At 41.8% G+C, this 16,254-nt stretch overlaps 2 protein-coding genes across 7 annotated transcripts in view; both read left to right on the top strand.

Annotated features, from left to right (window-relative positions):
- The first annotated feature begins 298 nt into the window (after positions 1-298).
- Positions 299-16,254, top strand: part of Dop2R (dopamine D2-like receptor) — an 86,056-nt gene continuing 70,100 nt past the window's right edge. For all 6 annotated transcript variants that reach the window (XM_089263907.1, XM_089263910.1, XM_089263911.1 and 3 more), the window contains exon 1: positions 299-1,091. The gene's annotated coding sequence lies outside the window, so the exon portion shown is untranslated. The remainder of the gene's footprint in view (positions 1,092-16,254) is intronic.
- On the top strand, positions 4,690-5,876 carry LOC115565323 (ubiquitin-conjugating enzyme E2-22 kDa). The gene has a single exon (XM_030390422.2). It carries the CDS (start codon positions 4,979-4,981, stop codon positions 5,576-5,578), a length of 600 nt encoding a protein of 199 aa, XP_030246282.1. The 5' UTR covers positions 4,690-4,978; the 3' UTR covers positions 5,579-5,876.

Genomic DNA, 16,254 nt, shown 5'->3' on the forward strand with positions numbered 1-16,254 from the left:
AATGTTGACAATGCTGACCTGTCCAAGACGCAGCAACAGCGCCCAGGAGTCTGCCAGGCCTAAGGATGTCTAATGTTTGGGCCTACGACTCGCTGCTGGAGCCATTGCCATTGTTTGGCGGCATCCCAGCTGAAAGAGAAGAGAATCTGGCTTCGTATGCGATTTGAAATTCGAAAGGTTTTCGCACCAATCGGCAGCAGGAGGCGCTCGGCAGCCCAGCTGGTTCGGCTCGCTTGGCTCGCTTGGCTCGCTTGGCTGTCGGCTGTGTGTCGGTGACTGGCGCGCGGCTCCTGTCGGCTGCTTGGCCAACTAGACTCGACAGTTGGTTATGAAATCTCAACGTGTTCGCACGTGCCGCACGGAGCACGCAGCAGCAGCCAACCAGCCATCAGCTCAAGCAAATATCACAAACTCAAACTCACAACAGCCGCAATAAACATCAAAACTGTCAACAGAACAATAAAACCTTGAATAAAAATACAAATAAAAATTAAATTAAATTAAAATAAATTAAAATAAACAAATATGAAAATCAAATCCAATATAAAAACCAACAAATCGAAAAACTAATATAAACAAGCAAGCATCCAAGTTTCATGAACTCATCTCAAATTCGAAAAACATATTCAGTGTCTGGAGAATCGTTGCAGAAACAAACTCAAATCGCCATCAATCAAATCCCAATCAGCTCAATCCACACGCTGCGTGCTAAGTTTATAAACAGCAAATATAAACCGAGTTTTCAGTTTCAAATCAAACCGTCGGCAATTAAATCATCCCGTTGTTGTTGATTCGTTCGTTTGTTTGTGCGGTTTTGTTTTTTTTTTTTTTTTTTTTTAATATTCATTGAGACAATTTGTTTTTTTTTTTTTTTTTTTTTTCTTGTTGTTATACTTAACAGCAATAAGTGTGAAGTAAAGTGTATGTTGAAATCTGAAAAGTCTAAAAAGTAAATGTGGCTAAGGGCGCCAGAGCCAAAGCAAGAAATTTGAATTGAATTTGAATTTGAATTTTCATTGAAATGTGTGCGAAAGTATTTCGGATCTGAGAGATCCTCTCAAACTTGTGAGTGCAATTCCAAGGCGCGCAATGTAAGTATTACTCCGAAAGTAATCCAATTATCCAATCTTAAAATACAATTCATAAAGTTCTTATGTGGATAATCATGAATTTTGAATATATGAATTGATTGAATATTCTGGAAAATGCATTTGCTTAAAGGTAAATCAATTTTTAAAGTGTTTTTCTGGAAATGAAATTTAAGAACATTAAAGTCCAGTTTTGATTTTAATTTTGTTTATACTCATTCTCGAAAGTGAAATGGGCATATTGGCTTTATTCGTTTTGTCATCGAAACTAGAGACTTGAAAGATGGAACATAAACACGTGTATACCCTTGTACAATAAAGTGCCAACATTTTCTCAATACGCCCACTAGAGGCGTGGCAAAGTGGTGGATATAAAGCTAGGCCTATTGGGCGGCAAAGCGAGCGATTTTCATTCTCTAAAGATAATAGCTAATATATATACCGATTGATCGAATCGAAAATGGATTTGTCAGCGTTTTGGCTCTAAATGAGCATTCTGCAGTCGGTCATGCCCAACTTAAATATACCAGAATATAATTAGTGCGAGTATATTTGTAGATGTGAATGCAGTACAATAGAGTTATTAGAGTCTATGTGTTAAATGTGGTTGAGATGCTCAAGCAGGCATCGAAATTCTTCTGATGATTAAAAAACATTTTAAGATTTTATTGAAATTTATTTATGTATTTTGGAAATATACCAAATAATTATAATATATGTATATTATTATAATAAAATAAAAAGATTTAATAAAGTAATGAAAGGAATATTTAAAAAATTATAAAACAAAATTATGTTAAAGTAAATCAAATTGAATATAGCGCGTCAATTAAATAAAATAATGTACTATGGCTCTGGGTTTTATTTATAATGATTTACTTTAAATATTAATAAAAAATATATCAAAAATAAATAATCAAATTAATAAATAAATAAAATGTATGTATTAATGAATTGATGAATGCTAACATAACTCAATTAATAATAATTAAATTAATAAATAGCTGTATAATAATATATAAGCTCTGTTTATTTTCTAATTTTAAATGATATAAATAAAGCTTATATATCTTATTCATTTGGTAAATAAACTAAGCTTATAAATTAAGCAATTAAATAATGGCATGAATTTTCATTTTCAAATTTATTTGTTAACTGATAAATGATTTTGTCTATATATTTAATTGACAAAAAAATGTTTATATATATATTTATTATATATTTAATAGATAAATTATTAATTTTTTTAATATCTATATCAATTTATAAAATTTGCAAATTAATTTCTTTGTTTCACCTTTTTTTTATAGTTTAAGTCTACTTTTATATTAAACAATTAATTTTTATGTATTTATACATTTTTGTATTTCATAATTTATTCAAAAATAAAAAAAAATATGTATACTATATTTTATTTACGTAGCCTTTATTTAAATTGACTTATTAATACCTGCATTTCATAACAAATGAATATCTAACATACATACATTCACTCATAAATTGAAAATTCCGAATATAAGTGAACTTGAAACTGAATTAGTGCCAGCAACTAAGCAATTCATTATGCAGTTAGTCGCAGCTGGCTCGTAATTGTGTTAAAACTTTCAGCCAACATTGTCAGCTTCTTGGCGCTGAATGCAAACGTGCAACAAATCGTGGAAATGGTGAAACGAAAAAGGCTAAAAATGGTTGCGATTTGCTGGCAAAATGTTAATGTAGCAGAGGCACGAGAGAGAGACAGAGAGAGTTAGAGTGAGAGAGAGAGAGAGAGAGGGGGTAGAAGGAACAAGAAAAGATAGCCGAAAGACGGCCGGGGGAGCTGGCGGCGGTAATAAATAGTCATATCGATGGCCGGACTGGGCTGGGCGAGCAGACGGCAAATCTCTTATGGCAAACGCTGTTAATATGGCTTTTAGTTGTTCTGCTGACTGGGGCTGAGACTGAGCCGGAGACTGTGCCGGAGACTGGGGCAAACATCTGCGGCATGTGCTTAAGTTAATTATTATCAATTAATAGCTAATCACGATAAATGTGCATGAAAACGGAGCCAGCCAACAACAGCAACAGCAACTGGAATGGCGCAGCTAAATGGGCCACGGGTGGGTGGGGGCGTGGTGTGAGTGTGGGTCTTGTTTATGCTGGAATGGCTGGCACGCAACAAATGGCTGTGACAGCAGCAAGACATGCTGCCCCCGCCAGCACATCCTGTTGATTTGTCACACGCGGCGTATGAACAATGCCGTGGCTGGTAATTAAAAATACGCATACGCACCGCGCGCCAGTTGTCAAGATATATGAGAGATATATGGCCGTCGCACTGAAATAGAGTGAAAACAATGCCAGAGACAACAAAACATACAAAACAATGGATAGACAGAAGCTCGAGCGTGTAACAAGTGATTGGGTTCGTCTCACGCCCCAGCCATGTCGTGTGTGTGTGTGTGTGTGTGTGTGCATGTCTGACAATGTCAGATTGTGTGCTGGTGAGCGCGTCTGCCTGCCAGCGATATTGTCGCACACCCACATCAGAATACTCCAGCGCGATTCAACTCCATTGCTCCCTATGCTCGCCGACATTGTTCTCCACAGCATCGAACCATCGCTTTGCCATGTTCCCGTTTCTATTTCCACTTCCACTTCCACTTCATATCCACATCCACTCCGCTTCCACTTCCACTCAGTCAACCCGTCAGACAGGTAGTTAAACTTAGCCAGCAGCTTAATTGCATTTGCTCTGAACTATAATTTCGTTTAACTATAGCATTGAGCTGAGAACCTTTCGAGCTCTGATTGATTTGCCAAGCTGCAATGGGAAGTGTTTCTAAATAGCAAAAGCCAAGCTGAAATATTGATGGGTAGGAATTGCAGCATAGGGCTTATTCTAGTGGGGTATATCCTGTCTGATATATTCACGTCAGGGCGTATCCTAATTGGGTATATCCTAGTCTGGCATATCCCAATTGGCAATATGTCAGTCGGGTATATACAAGTCGGGGTATATCCTAGTCTGGCATATACTACTGGGAATATCCTAGTCATTTATATTCTAGCTGAGTATATCCTCCTCGTATATCCTCGTCGGCTGTAGCCTAGTCAGGGTATATCCTAGACGGGCGTATGGTAGTCAGGGTATATCCTTGACGGGTATATTCTAGTCGGGTATATCCTAGTCGATTATATGCCAGTCAGGGTATATCCTAGCTGAGTATATCCTAGTCGGTTATATGCTAGTCGGGTATATCAAAGCCAGGGTATATCCTAGTCAGGCATATGCTAGTCAGGGTATGTCCTAGTCGAGTATATCTTAGTCGGTTATATGCTAGTTGTGTATATCCCTGATGGGTATATCCTAGTCACTTATATGCTAGCATGATATATCCTAGTCGGGTATATTCTAGTCGGGTATATCCTAGTCACATATATACTAGTCAGGGTATACTCAAGTCTAGTATATCTCGGGTATATCCAAATCAGTGTATATCCTAGTCAGGTATATTCCAGTCTGGTATATCTTAGATTGGTATATCCTAGTCTGGTATATCCTAGTCGAGCATACCCCCTTATTATTATTTGTATTTTTCATGAACCCAGCAAGCATTTGGGCTGCCCATCAGTTCATCAGTTCATCAGTTTTTTGTGTGTTGAGTAGTTCCAATTCTTACGAAATAATTTCAATAAATTTTCTCTTAAAATCCACAATAAGCTAATGTTCCGCCAGCGTTAATCCAGTTCGCAACAAACAGGAACGTAGTAAGAGCCGCTGAAAGCATAGCCTAGCCAAGTCAACAGCAGGAGTAGCAGCAGCAGCAGCAGGAGCAGCCACACCAGCCCCATCAGCAACAAGAAGGAAACCCGAATCTGCCCGTCTAATCATAGAGGCATACAGGAAAATGGCCAACATGTCGGTATTACGGATCAAGCGAGAGCTTGGCGAGGTTATGCGAGGCGACGAGATCGTCCAGGGCATGATCAAGATCGAACTGGTCAATGACAGTTGGACAAATCTGCGCGGCGAGATTGCGGGACCGAAGGACACGCCCTACGAGGGCGGCAAGTTCGCCCTGGAGATCAAGGTGCCGGAGACGTATCCGTTCAGTCCGCCCAAGGTGCGCTTCACCACGCGCGTCTGGCATCCGAACATTTCGACCGCCACCGGCACCATCTGCCGGGACATACTGAAGGACAATTGGGCAGCGGCGATGACCCTGCGCACGGTGCTGCTCTCGCTGCAGGCTCTGCTGTCCACCGCCCAGCCGGACGATCCGCAGGACGCGTTCATCGCCTACCAGTACAAGGTGAAGCCCGATATGTTCCAGTTGACGGCCGAGCACTGGACGAACGTCTATGCGGGCGGTCCGCACGTCTCCATCGAGTGCAACACGAAGGTGCAATGCCTCAAGGAAATGGGCACAGATGAGCACGAGGCACGGACACTGCTCTCCAAGGAGAACTGGAATCTGGAGCGCGCCATCGAGCGGCTATTTCGTTGAGACCCCTTCAGGCAGCTTAAATTCGAGCTACAGCTGTCCACGTTGCTTGGACAAGCCATATAAATTCTAGATCGTCACACCAATCAATCAGCCCATCAATCAATCAGTCAGTCGATTCGACATCAACGGAATTTCCAAATTCCGGTTACGAGCAACCACAGCTGTTGCAGAAATAGCCCAGGTCCATTTCTAAGTAACGCATCGATTTCAAAGAGTTTTGTAAATTTTTACTCTTTTATATTTTTCCAAATCCAATTCTTGTGTAATACAAATAATCATAGTATATCATAGAGATTGTGTATGTATGTATATGTGTGAGACTAGTTCCAGATGCCAACTGTAAATGAGGTTTGCATGAGATTGAGGCTCGCTTCAAGCTCAGTGAGAGCTCAGAGTAAAGTTTTCTTTAAGCTCACTTTGAGCTCGATTGAGGAACACTTGAAGCTTTTTTTAAACTAGTCTTGAGGTTAAAGCTCCCTTAGAGCTGACACAGAGCTAATTTAAGCGTAAGTCAAGCTCCCTTAAGGCTGACTTCAATATAACTTAAAGCTTTAGTTAAAGCTTACTTGGTGGGAGGCTAACGCTCTTAATCCAAACATTATCTTAGAGCGCACTTAAAGTTTACTTTGAGCTTATGGAATGCCGTTAACGCTTCAAGCTCGCTTAAAGTGTTCTTCGAGTTTTGCATATAGATCTTCATTGAAAGTTATATGCTTTTATATTTATCGAAATACCTTTCTATTGTGGCCTATTGAAAGCTACATATATGAATAAAGCTCACATAAAGCTAGCTCATAATTGTGGGCTCAGTTAGTTTACTTTGCTTACAAATGTTTCTTCAAATAAATTTTTACTATCCCGCATTTATTTATGGTAATATATATCATAATGAAGTTGACTTAAAGCTTAGCTAAAACTACATGAAATCCAAGTGATTGTATTATCTATTTCATTTATCTTGTATCTATTATGAAATCTAAGGAATCGTAACGTTGGACTTGACTAAAGCTTACACATAATCTTAGATTTAAAGAGTCATCCAAAAGCGCAAGTTATACAAACTTGTTGCGCTCTCAAAGTGCACTTAAAGCTCTGGCCGCAAACTTAAAGCTAACGCTTCAAGCTTTTTAAACGCAGGCTTAAAAGTTTTGTAGCTCTGCTCTGAATTGAGTAGCTCTATCAGCGCTCTTTTTAAGTACTACCAATCAGCTCCATAAATTCATATAAATTTTTTCGTATGCTGACAACTTTGACAGTTCTCCAGAAATGGTGTCCACAATAATTGCTCGAATGAAGTGAACGAAGTGAATGAAATATAAATCAAATAGCTAAATGAGCTCCGCTTTGAGCAGAACTTTTGCTAGTTGAAACATTTAATTTACTAATTGAGAGTGTGCTATCTCCTGGTACCCAGTGCCTGGGCGACTGCTTGATTGCATTGACTGTGCAGAGTCGATGGCTTCAAGACTGTGGCAAATGTTCTATTTTCTTAGCAGATGCGAGTCCAGGGAGTCGTGGGAGTAGCTGCTCCTGCTGCAGCTGGGCCTGGCTGAAACTGAGAGCTGTGGGGCTTCGCAGACTGCGGGGACTGCGGGGACCTTAGGCACTGGTGAAAGGAAAACCTGAAAACAATCGCCCTCATTCGCTTCGTTCCGTCAATAAACGACATTTTATTATTTTCTCGACTGTTTGCTGCGCGTTCGGTCTCTGCCTTTGCTTTGCTCAGTCAATGCCCAGTTCCGTCCGTAGTCTCGCTGCTCCTGCTGCCAGTCGTCCCACAGCATTTCAGTTTTTTTTTTCTTCATCTTTCTTTCTTATTCTTTTTTTTTATCGTTTCACTTACAAAGCGTCGCGCACTTTACGCTGATTGCGCGCTCTGGCAAACATTTTGCTTGCTTTTTGGCCCCCAGACAGGGCACCCGGATCGGTTTGGCTCGTATCTGTGTCCGGGCAGGGTCCCAGGTCCGGCCCCGACTCTGCAACCGGGCGTCTATGGGGGTGCCGGCTACTGAACTGCCCTTTGTTTTCAGCCCATGCACAGAGACACAGGGATACACGGATACAGAGCTGTTGGCTGTGACTATAACTGGATACGATTCGATAGCATTGGGTTTATTGTTACTTCCTTTTGCAATTATCCTTGTTAGTCAGTGCGGCCGGCAGCGCACTCGAATGCCCCAAACTTGCAGCGCAGCGCAACTATCGTCATTATCACCAGCTCCATATCACCATCATCATCATCATCATCATCAGCAGCAGCAGCAGCAGCAGCAGCAGCATCGCCTGTTGTTGCTTTTCTCTTTGTCCGCCTTTTGCTTAAAATTAGTTAACGGCAAATATCCTGCAGTCCCGCGCCTCAATTACAATGCCTGGCCCATTATTCAGCCCCCACCGCCACGCCCATATGCAGTGGGCACTATTTGCATTATTATCGAGATCTACGACTGTGAATAAAGCTCTCGAAATTAATTATGGACTCGTGTCTATTCATATATTTAATGGAAGCCAAGAGCAAATTCAATCGAAACCACTTGAGATATTTAAGACTTTACTGAGGTAGACAGATGACTATATAAGGAAGATGTGGAATGTATAATGAAAGATATGTAAATGAAAATCGAAAAAGTAAAGAGCATTAAAGAGAATCTTATATAATATAATATTATAATATATTATATTATATCATATTATATTGTAATATAATATTAATATTATAATATATTATATTATAATATATTATATTATATCATATTATATTATATTATATTATATTATATTATATTATATTATATTATATTATATTATATTATATTATATTATATTATATTATATTATATTATATTATATTATATTATATTATATCATAATATATTATACGATATTATAGAGAGGGCTGGACTTACCCAGAATAGATCAAGCTAATTAGTGATTGATCAACTGTATTTGGATTATGAATGAGTATTACAAGTCTGCCTGACTGCTTAATCTTTCATCGAAGGATCCATCTGGCAACCCCATAAATTTTAACAAAGGCTCAAATCAGCCATTTGAGAGATATCCTATTCAAAATATGAAGTCAACAAAGCTACTTGAACCACATTAAACGATTATTATCGTCAACATCAAAGAAATGTTATTTATCTTTGATATAAGCTAAAGAATATGGGCAGCCTTGCAGGGTTGCCAGATCGATGTATGAACAGCCCTGTATATAGATAGCTAAGTAACTTAATTCAGATGGCCACGCTTCAGTAGCAAATACACATAGGAAAAGGTCGCACATAGTTGATTATACAAGCACACACAAGGAGAGAGAGGGAGAGAGAGGGAGAGAGAGAGAGAGAGAGAGAGAGAGAGAGAGTCTGGTAGAAGATAATGAGGCGTGGAAGAAAAGTGCGGTAGATGCTGTGGCGTTTAATTAAAAGCGTGCGAGAAATGCAACACTCGAGAAGCGGAGAGGCGGAGAGGCGTGGGCGAGTGAACTGTGCGCTGTGCGCCATCGAGCGGAGCTGCAAGCGGCAGCAGAGTGCAGCGACGTGCAGCAGCTACTTGCAACGCGCTCGTCGTGCCCCTTGTGGCAGCGATTTCCATTTGGCAAAGCCAAAACCAAATTAAATTAATTAAATTGCAAGAAAATCTGCGCTGAAGCACGTGGAAATGTGAAAAACTCGCTAGCTTTGTTGTTGCTGTTGCTGTTGTTGTTGTTGTTGTTGTTGTTGCCAAGCGTCAACGGCGTTGAAATTAAATCAGCAGCGCAAAGTCAAATTAAGTAAAAGTTGGGTTAGCTTAGCTTCGCTTAGGTTTGCTTTGAAATCAACGAGGGAGCAGCAAGCGGCGTCGCCAGGAGTCCGCCGGAACCAGAGCCGTAGCCGGACTCCGAGTGGGTGTGAAAAGTGTTGCATGCCCCATAGCTGCCCTTGCCTTACTTCTCTCTCTTGTTTTTTTTTGTTTTTTGCGTTGCTTTTTTGCTATTATTCTCTTACACTTTGTTAGCTTTATTTGCCGCCCTCCCTCTCGCTCACTCGCTCGCATCGCCTCTCTCTCTCTGGCAGCTTGTTTGTTTGCTTGCGTTCTTTTTACAGTGTAGCGCCTCGGCGTTGTTCATGCGATTCGCACTTGACTCAAATCGCGACTCGTTCGCCTCTCTATTGCCGTCCCGCTCGCACCGCTGCAGCTTTTGCAATTAGCGGAATTGTTTCACATTTGCTTGACGCCCGCCCGGCCCGGCCGCACCACAGAGCAACTGGACGTCGAATCCAGCCTGCAGTTTATCTGCGGTTGTCACTATACAGCCTCTCTCTCTCTCTCTCTCTCTCACTCTCCCTCCCAGTGGTGACTGTCTTTCGTTTTTAGCTTGGTTTGTCGCTCGGTTGAGCTTGTCCCCCTCTCCCTCTCTCTCTCACACTCTTTGCTGTGTGTGTGTTGTTGCTGCTTGTGTCCAGCATTTTGGCGCCCAGGGGAAGTGCGCTAAATCTTTTAAAATACATCTAAAAACCGCGTGGCACACACACACTCGAGCACACACGCACACACAAACACACACACACACAGAGAGACAAAAGACAAACAGCTTTATGCACTTCACTTGTATTTGGCTACACGCTCTGCTTCGCTACCCTTCTCTCTCTCTCTCTATCTCTCTCGCTCTCTGTCATTCTCACTCGATGTGTGTGCGTGTCCTTCTCTGGTCGAGAATCCTTGCTATCGTTACGTTCCAGCTGTTCGCCATCCTGGCGCTCCGGCGTTTTGGTGCACTCATGTGCATTTTAGTGGTAACCCAGTTTTCGTTTTTAGGTGCTTAAAAGGTTTCCCCATTTGAATGCTGTTTGGCTTTGTGTGGGCGACAAACAGCCAAAAGTGACAAGAGCGAGCGAGGGGCGACTCAACTGGTCTCAGTGTGTGTGCTTTTTTTTTTGTGGGCAATGGATGGATACGGCTGCGAATGCACGGACACACGGCAGATAATAGATCTGAGACTGGAACTGAGACTGAGTTTTAAATCGCCGCCGCCTGCACACAATTTACTTATGTAAGCTCATTTTCAGCAATTCGGTTAGTTAGAAGACATAAAACTAAGCCGTCGCTGAAAAACAACACGACCAAGCAGACCAAAATGAAGCAGACGAAGCAGTAGAACTACAGCAATAACAGTAGCATCAGAGAAAAAAAAAAAAAACAAAAATACGACGTAGAAAATACTTTTGCGCAAAATGGGAAAATTTTTAGCCGCTAACGAGGCAGCTGGCGGCAGACAACAGGAGGCAGCCGTTTCCTGGCCAGAAATGACATCCTCATCTTCAGCTTCATGCCCGTGCCCATGCCCATGCCCAATCCCATTCCTGTTCTACACGTTAGCCTGCCGCTGCTCTCTGCTCAAACGAGTTATGCGCATTTGCCCGCGAGCCAAGAGATTTGTGCTGCTCAGTTTCTGCTTTTTTTTCTCCCCATCATATATATATATATATATATTTTGGTCTGGCCTGACTTGGCTGGTTTCCTTCTGTTTGGCGGCTGTTGTTGCTGCTGCTTCTTCTTCTTCTTCTTCTTCGTCGTGTTTTCGCTTTGGCTTCATTTCTTTTCCGTTGGCAGGCGGCAGCAACTTGCAGCCGAATTTGGAGGCGCAGGTATCCTGTATTAACTGAAAAACCTCAAGGCGTACGTCATTTTGTTTACACAAAATCAGCCAAGTGGAGACAAGTGCTGATGCCAGTCGAGCAGTCGAGGAGCAGGGAGAGGAGCAGCCAGATGTGCCTGTAGATGGCTGCTAGACGATTGCTCCTAATGGCGTTGCGGACCCAGCGTGAGAGCGAGCGAGAGCGAGAGTGAACGTTGAAAAAAATCTTGCCAACATTACGGGCTTTGCATTTGCATAATTATTATTGCAGATGTATGTGTATATCTCTGTCGCTCTCTCGTTTTCTCTGTGTGTGTGTGTGTGTGTGTGTGTGTATATGTGTTTATGTTGGGCCATCGGAAGTATTTTGAAAGCAACATTTTGCATTTCATTTGCATTTTAACCAAAGACAACCAGCTGATAAGTGCCCATAGAGCCAGACGGGGCAAAGCGTTTAGGACCCAACTCTCAACACTCAACACTGGAAAGCATGCGAAGCGCTGGCAAATAAAATGTTTTTAGTTATGCATTGGGCATATAGCCATTGAGCATATGGTATATGGCATTTACCATTTACCATATAGCCTATAGTGCATAGCGCATAGCGTATATCCTCTCCAGCATCTAAAGTTTCTTCTTCAATCATAATCCGAACAGCATTCTATTCCCTGGCATCACAATAGTTTCTTGAGTTGCTATTAACATTGCACTGTAAGTGAAATGTAAATATTTTAAATTTACTGTACATTTAACAGTTGACCGTTTCATGACGCTCTGTTCGCGAAGTCAACCGAAAATTAACTTTCGCTCTCGCTTTGAGTGCGAGACTTCGTTTCTTTTTTTTTTGTTTCGCCGTCGTGCGCAAATAACTCAAAATGTCAATGCAAACGCTCTGCACACTCCCACTCACATTCACATGCACACAGGCACACATGTTTAGCAAAGTCGACACCCGCACTTATACCAATGCATGCGTAAAAGACTTTTTGCTTCATTTCACTCAGCCAAACGGTTGGCGAACAACAAGAGCGAAACGGTTTTGCGACGATTGCTAACCGATCACGAAGGGAGCTAGTCAAAGAACCGATGCAATCGGTTGCTCTCCGAGTCTTTTCTAAGAGTGTGAGTGAAAGCCACTTACATGTGCATGTATGCATGTATGCATGTACATATTTGCAGACATTGAGAAATGTTCAACAGTTATTTGTGTGCATTACTCAATACTGAATTGCCAATGTGCAGTTTTTTTTTGCTTTGACAATTTCTAGTTGCTTCGCTTCGTTCATGGGCAATGCATAACGAGCCTCTCTGATTGGTCTCAATAGCCATCTCGCTCACACTGCTACGCTGTATGTACATATTTGCGAGTTATGGGCACATTTCACTATCTCATCGAGGAGCACAGTCTTTTGTTTCGAACAACAGCATGTGGAACATAGAGAAGGAGTGTTTTGACTCATTTTCTTGAACATGGGAATGATAAATTTCTTAAATTTCTTCAGGAATGCTCTAGCTTAAATAGTGGCTCCGTCTGGCAGTTTTTTCCTTATATCATGTGATTTTAAATGCTTTGTTCGTATTACACACATACACACATGTATACATAATTTACAAGGCAGAGTAAAGCTCTCATGAATTGTGAACCATTGAGGTATTCCAAAGTCCCATCTTTAAGTCCTTCAATAACAGTTTACAATTGGTAATCAGTGACATTTTTAAGCCGCTTATTTGTTGACCAGACCTCTCTCACTCTCTCTCTTTCACTCGCTCATCAGCTGGCTTGTATATCGTAGAGTTTTGTGGAAAAGCTCTAAGACTTTCAACTCCAAATTGGCTCAGAATCTGAGGTAGTTATCATTCACCATGCACATTCGTGAAATGAAAACTTTTAATTGGTTTCATGTCATGTGCCGCTTGCAATGAAAAGCAAACTGACGCGATTTAAGCCTTGTCGAAGCACTGAATGATATATACAGAACTATCAGATATAATACAAAATGCACAAGCTAGTTATTAAGCTCAAACTACAAACAATTTAATTAATGTATATAATTTAACTAAATAAATTTGTAAATATCTAAAAGAGATTAGTCTTTAAGGGGTTGCTTATATAAGATAGCAATTGAGATATGCGCTTAATCGTTCCATTGACATGTAACTGTCAAGCTCTTTACTGATATATTCGACTGGCCTAAAGCTATTTGCTTGAACAACAGACGAGGAATCCAAGTCGGAGCTAAGTCAATGCGAGGGCAGATCGAAAGTATTAATTTCGAGCTGATGCAACAGATTTGTTGTACTATTTGCGGACTGACGAATGAGTTGAGAGAAAGACAGAGAGAGAGAGAGAGAGAGGGGGGTGAGGGCAGAAGTCCAGCGACAGTTGTGACATCTCAATCTTGAATGCTGAGTGGATTTCCATAAAAAGTTGCCAGCATGCAGGTTTGCGGCAGCCACAACAGCTGCCCCTGTGGATGGCACTCGATGTGCCCGGCTCGAGCCATCGCATTGGCATTGGCATTGGCCCTGGTTCTGGCTCTGGCTCTGGCTCTGGCTCTGGAGAAGCCAAAATGGCAAAGCAAACATAAATGACAATGCATGCCACATTTTTCGCAGCAGCACAAAAATTCCAATTAAGTAGCAGCTGTTGGTTAGCTCGCTTTGAAAATTGAACGACGACGTACGGAAGGGGGAAAGGGAGGGGGGAACCGAACCGAAGCAAGACTAAGCCAAAAAAAACCCAACCTAACCCATGCCCAAACAAGCGAATCAGAAGCCAAGCAAAAATTGTGTAAAAATGAGTAAAAAGAAAAGCCGAAACGGAACGAAAAGATGAAGAGCAGAGCCAAAAATTGTTGAGTTCAGTTGGTTTTGCTTGTGGGCGGGCGGGGGGCAACGAAACGAAAACGAACATGAAAACGAAAATGAAAACGAAAAGCAAAAGGAAAATCAAAATGAAAATGAAAATGAAAATCAATGTCACTGTGTGTTGAGGCGGCGCTGACAAGTCAACCAGCCGGGGCCCAGGACTCAAAGTTGTTCGCTTTTGGCTGCTCCTGCTGCCGCCTGCTGCTGTCTGCCAAGTGCAGAGGGTCTCTCGATCTTGACCACAACAAAGATGCCAGGGCTGAGCGTTGGTCAGGCTGGGCATAAAAGTCAGAAGCACTCGGCCCGGCAGCCACTCCCACTGGCCACTGCCCACTGCCCACTGCCCAATTGGCCAGGCCATTGCCACGAACATGTTATGTTGGACAAATATTGTGAGTATACCCTGTGAGAGCGCACTGCCCGGGGTCGATGTGCTGCGCCGAGTAGCTAAATCAAAGCAACTTGTTTAAATAAAAGAGATTTGCGTTTAAGGCTGCCTGAGGAGAGGGAGTGAGAGAGAGAGAGAGGAAGAGTGAGGGGAAGAGTGAGGGGAAGAGTGAGTGGAAGAGTGAGGGGAAGAGTGTGCTTGCCTCCAGCACGGCGGATCCTGCCAAAGGTCATGGGAGCAGGAGTAGCAGGAACAGCAGGAGCAGCAGGAGCAGCAGGAGCAGCAGGAGCACGGCTCTGCTGTGCCATGTGTATGTTAATGTGGCCATGATACAAGTATTATCCCAGCACACATCGATGCGGAATCAGTTTATTGTAAAATCATCCGCAGCTGCCTTTGGATTGCTAGAGACAGGCTGACGAGTTTATAATTGGCAGGAATGTGTTGACAGGCGGCTAAGGTGAATGTGGAGATACCCTGTACAAGCAGACCAAGCCAGAGGAGGCCTGCAAGGACAACAAACAATCCATGCTGATTGCCAGCTAATAGTAGCAACCTATATGCCCCACCAAACGCTGCTTGTACAGGGTATGTTTACGCAGTCAGTGCACTCACTTTCATTCCAGCTCTCTTTTGACTATACAGAGTATTTTCTTGTCATTATCATATATTACTCGGTAGTAACAACCTATATGCCCCACCGAGCACCTCCTGTACAGGGTATGTTTGCCAACAGTCAGCGGCACAGAAGGCTGGAAACAAAAAACAACGACAACAAAACAAATAACAGAAAAGAAAGCGACCCAGAAACATGCCAAACACTTGTTCACATATGTGAGTGAGTGTCGATGTGTCTGTGTGTGTATTTGTGAGGAGGGGGAGCAGGGGGAACTGTGCGTTACGCGGACTTACAATCAAATCCCAGATGCCAGCGATGCTCAGCCTAACAAGCTGGCAACAAAAAAAGACGTCGACGTGTCGGCTAACCACATTAACCTGCCAAGAAGCTGCCTTGACGCACACACACACGCATACACACACACACACAGACTGAGCCATGTTGAGATATAATACGAAAAAAATAAAAAATAAATAAAAAACAAAATTTAATGTGCTTAAAAAATTTCATAAAGCAGCCAAACAATGCCAAACAGCACACACACACACACACACACACACGCACACACACACACACGCACACACACAGCAAACATAAAATAAAGCAAACGTTTGAATTTTCGCCCCGGCAAATAAAACGAATTCAAACCAAATTTTATTTAAACACATTTTGCGGCCTTTGCAATTGTTTTTGTCCGAAGTGCGAACAAAAGCAAAATATGCAAATATTTATATATCTGTCTCACTCACTCTCCTATATATATATATATAGTTGTATTTATAAATGCATCAAAGTCAAAAGGAAATCCACAAAAATTGGCAAATATTTTGCGCGATTTGAATCTCTTTGGCATTTATTGTGGTATGTTTCTCTCACTCTCTCTCTCTCTCTCTCTCTCTCTCTCTCTCTCTCTCTCTCTCTCTCTCTCTCTCTTACTCTGTCTGTCTATCTTCTTTTGACTGTTTTGGCATTTTCCAGCAGCCCATGGCGAAATGCTTAAACGGCTAAAAATGCAATATTTATCTCTATATAAAATTTTAAATAATTCTCAATTGAACTTAAAACTTTGGCAAATTCAATTATAGAAATTGCAAATTACTAGAAAATAAAGAGCGACTAAATAAAGTGACGAACGGCTAAGCCTTGATAAGAAATTGCGACTGGGCAAGGCTGTGCCTAAAGCCAGC

Source organism: Drosophila navojoa, chromosome X (genome assembly GCF_054131105.1).
Source record: "Drosophila navojoa isolate 15081-1374.11 chromosome X, UAZ_NAV_1.0, whole genome shotgun sequence".
Classification (NCBI taxonomy): domain Eukaryota; kingdom Metazoa; phylum Arthropoda; class Insecta; order Diptera; family Drosophilidae; genus Drosophila; species Drosophila navojoa.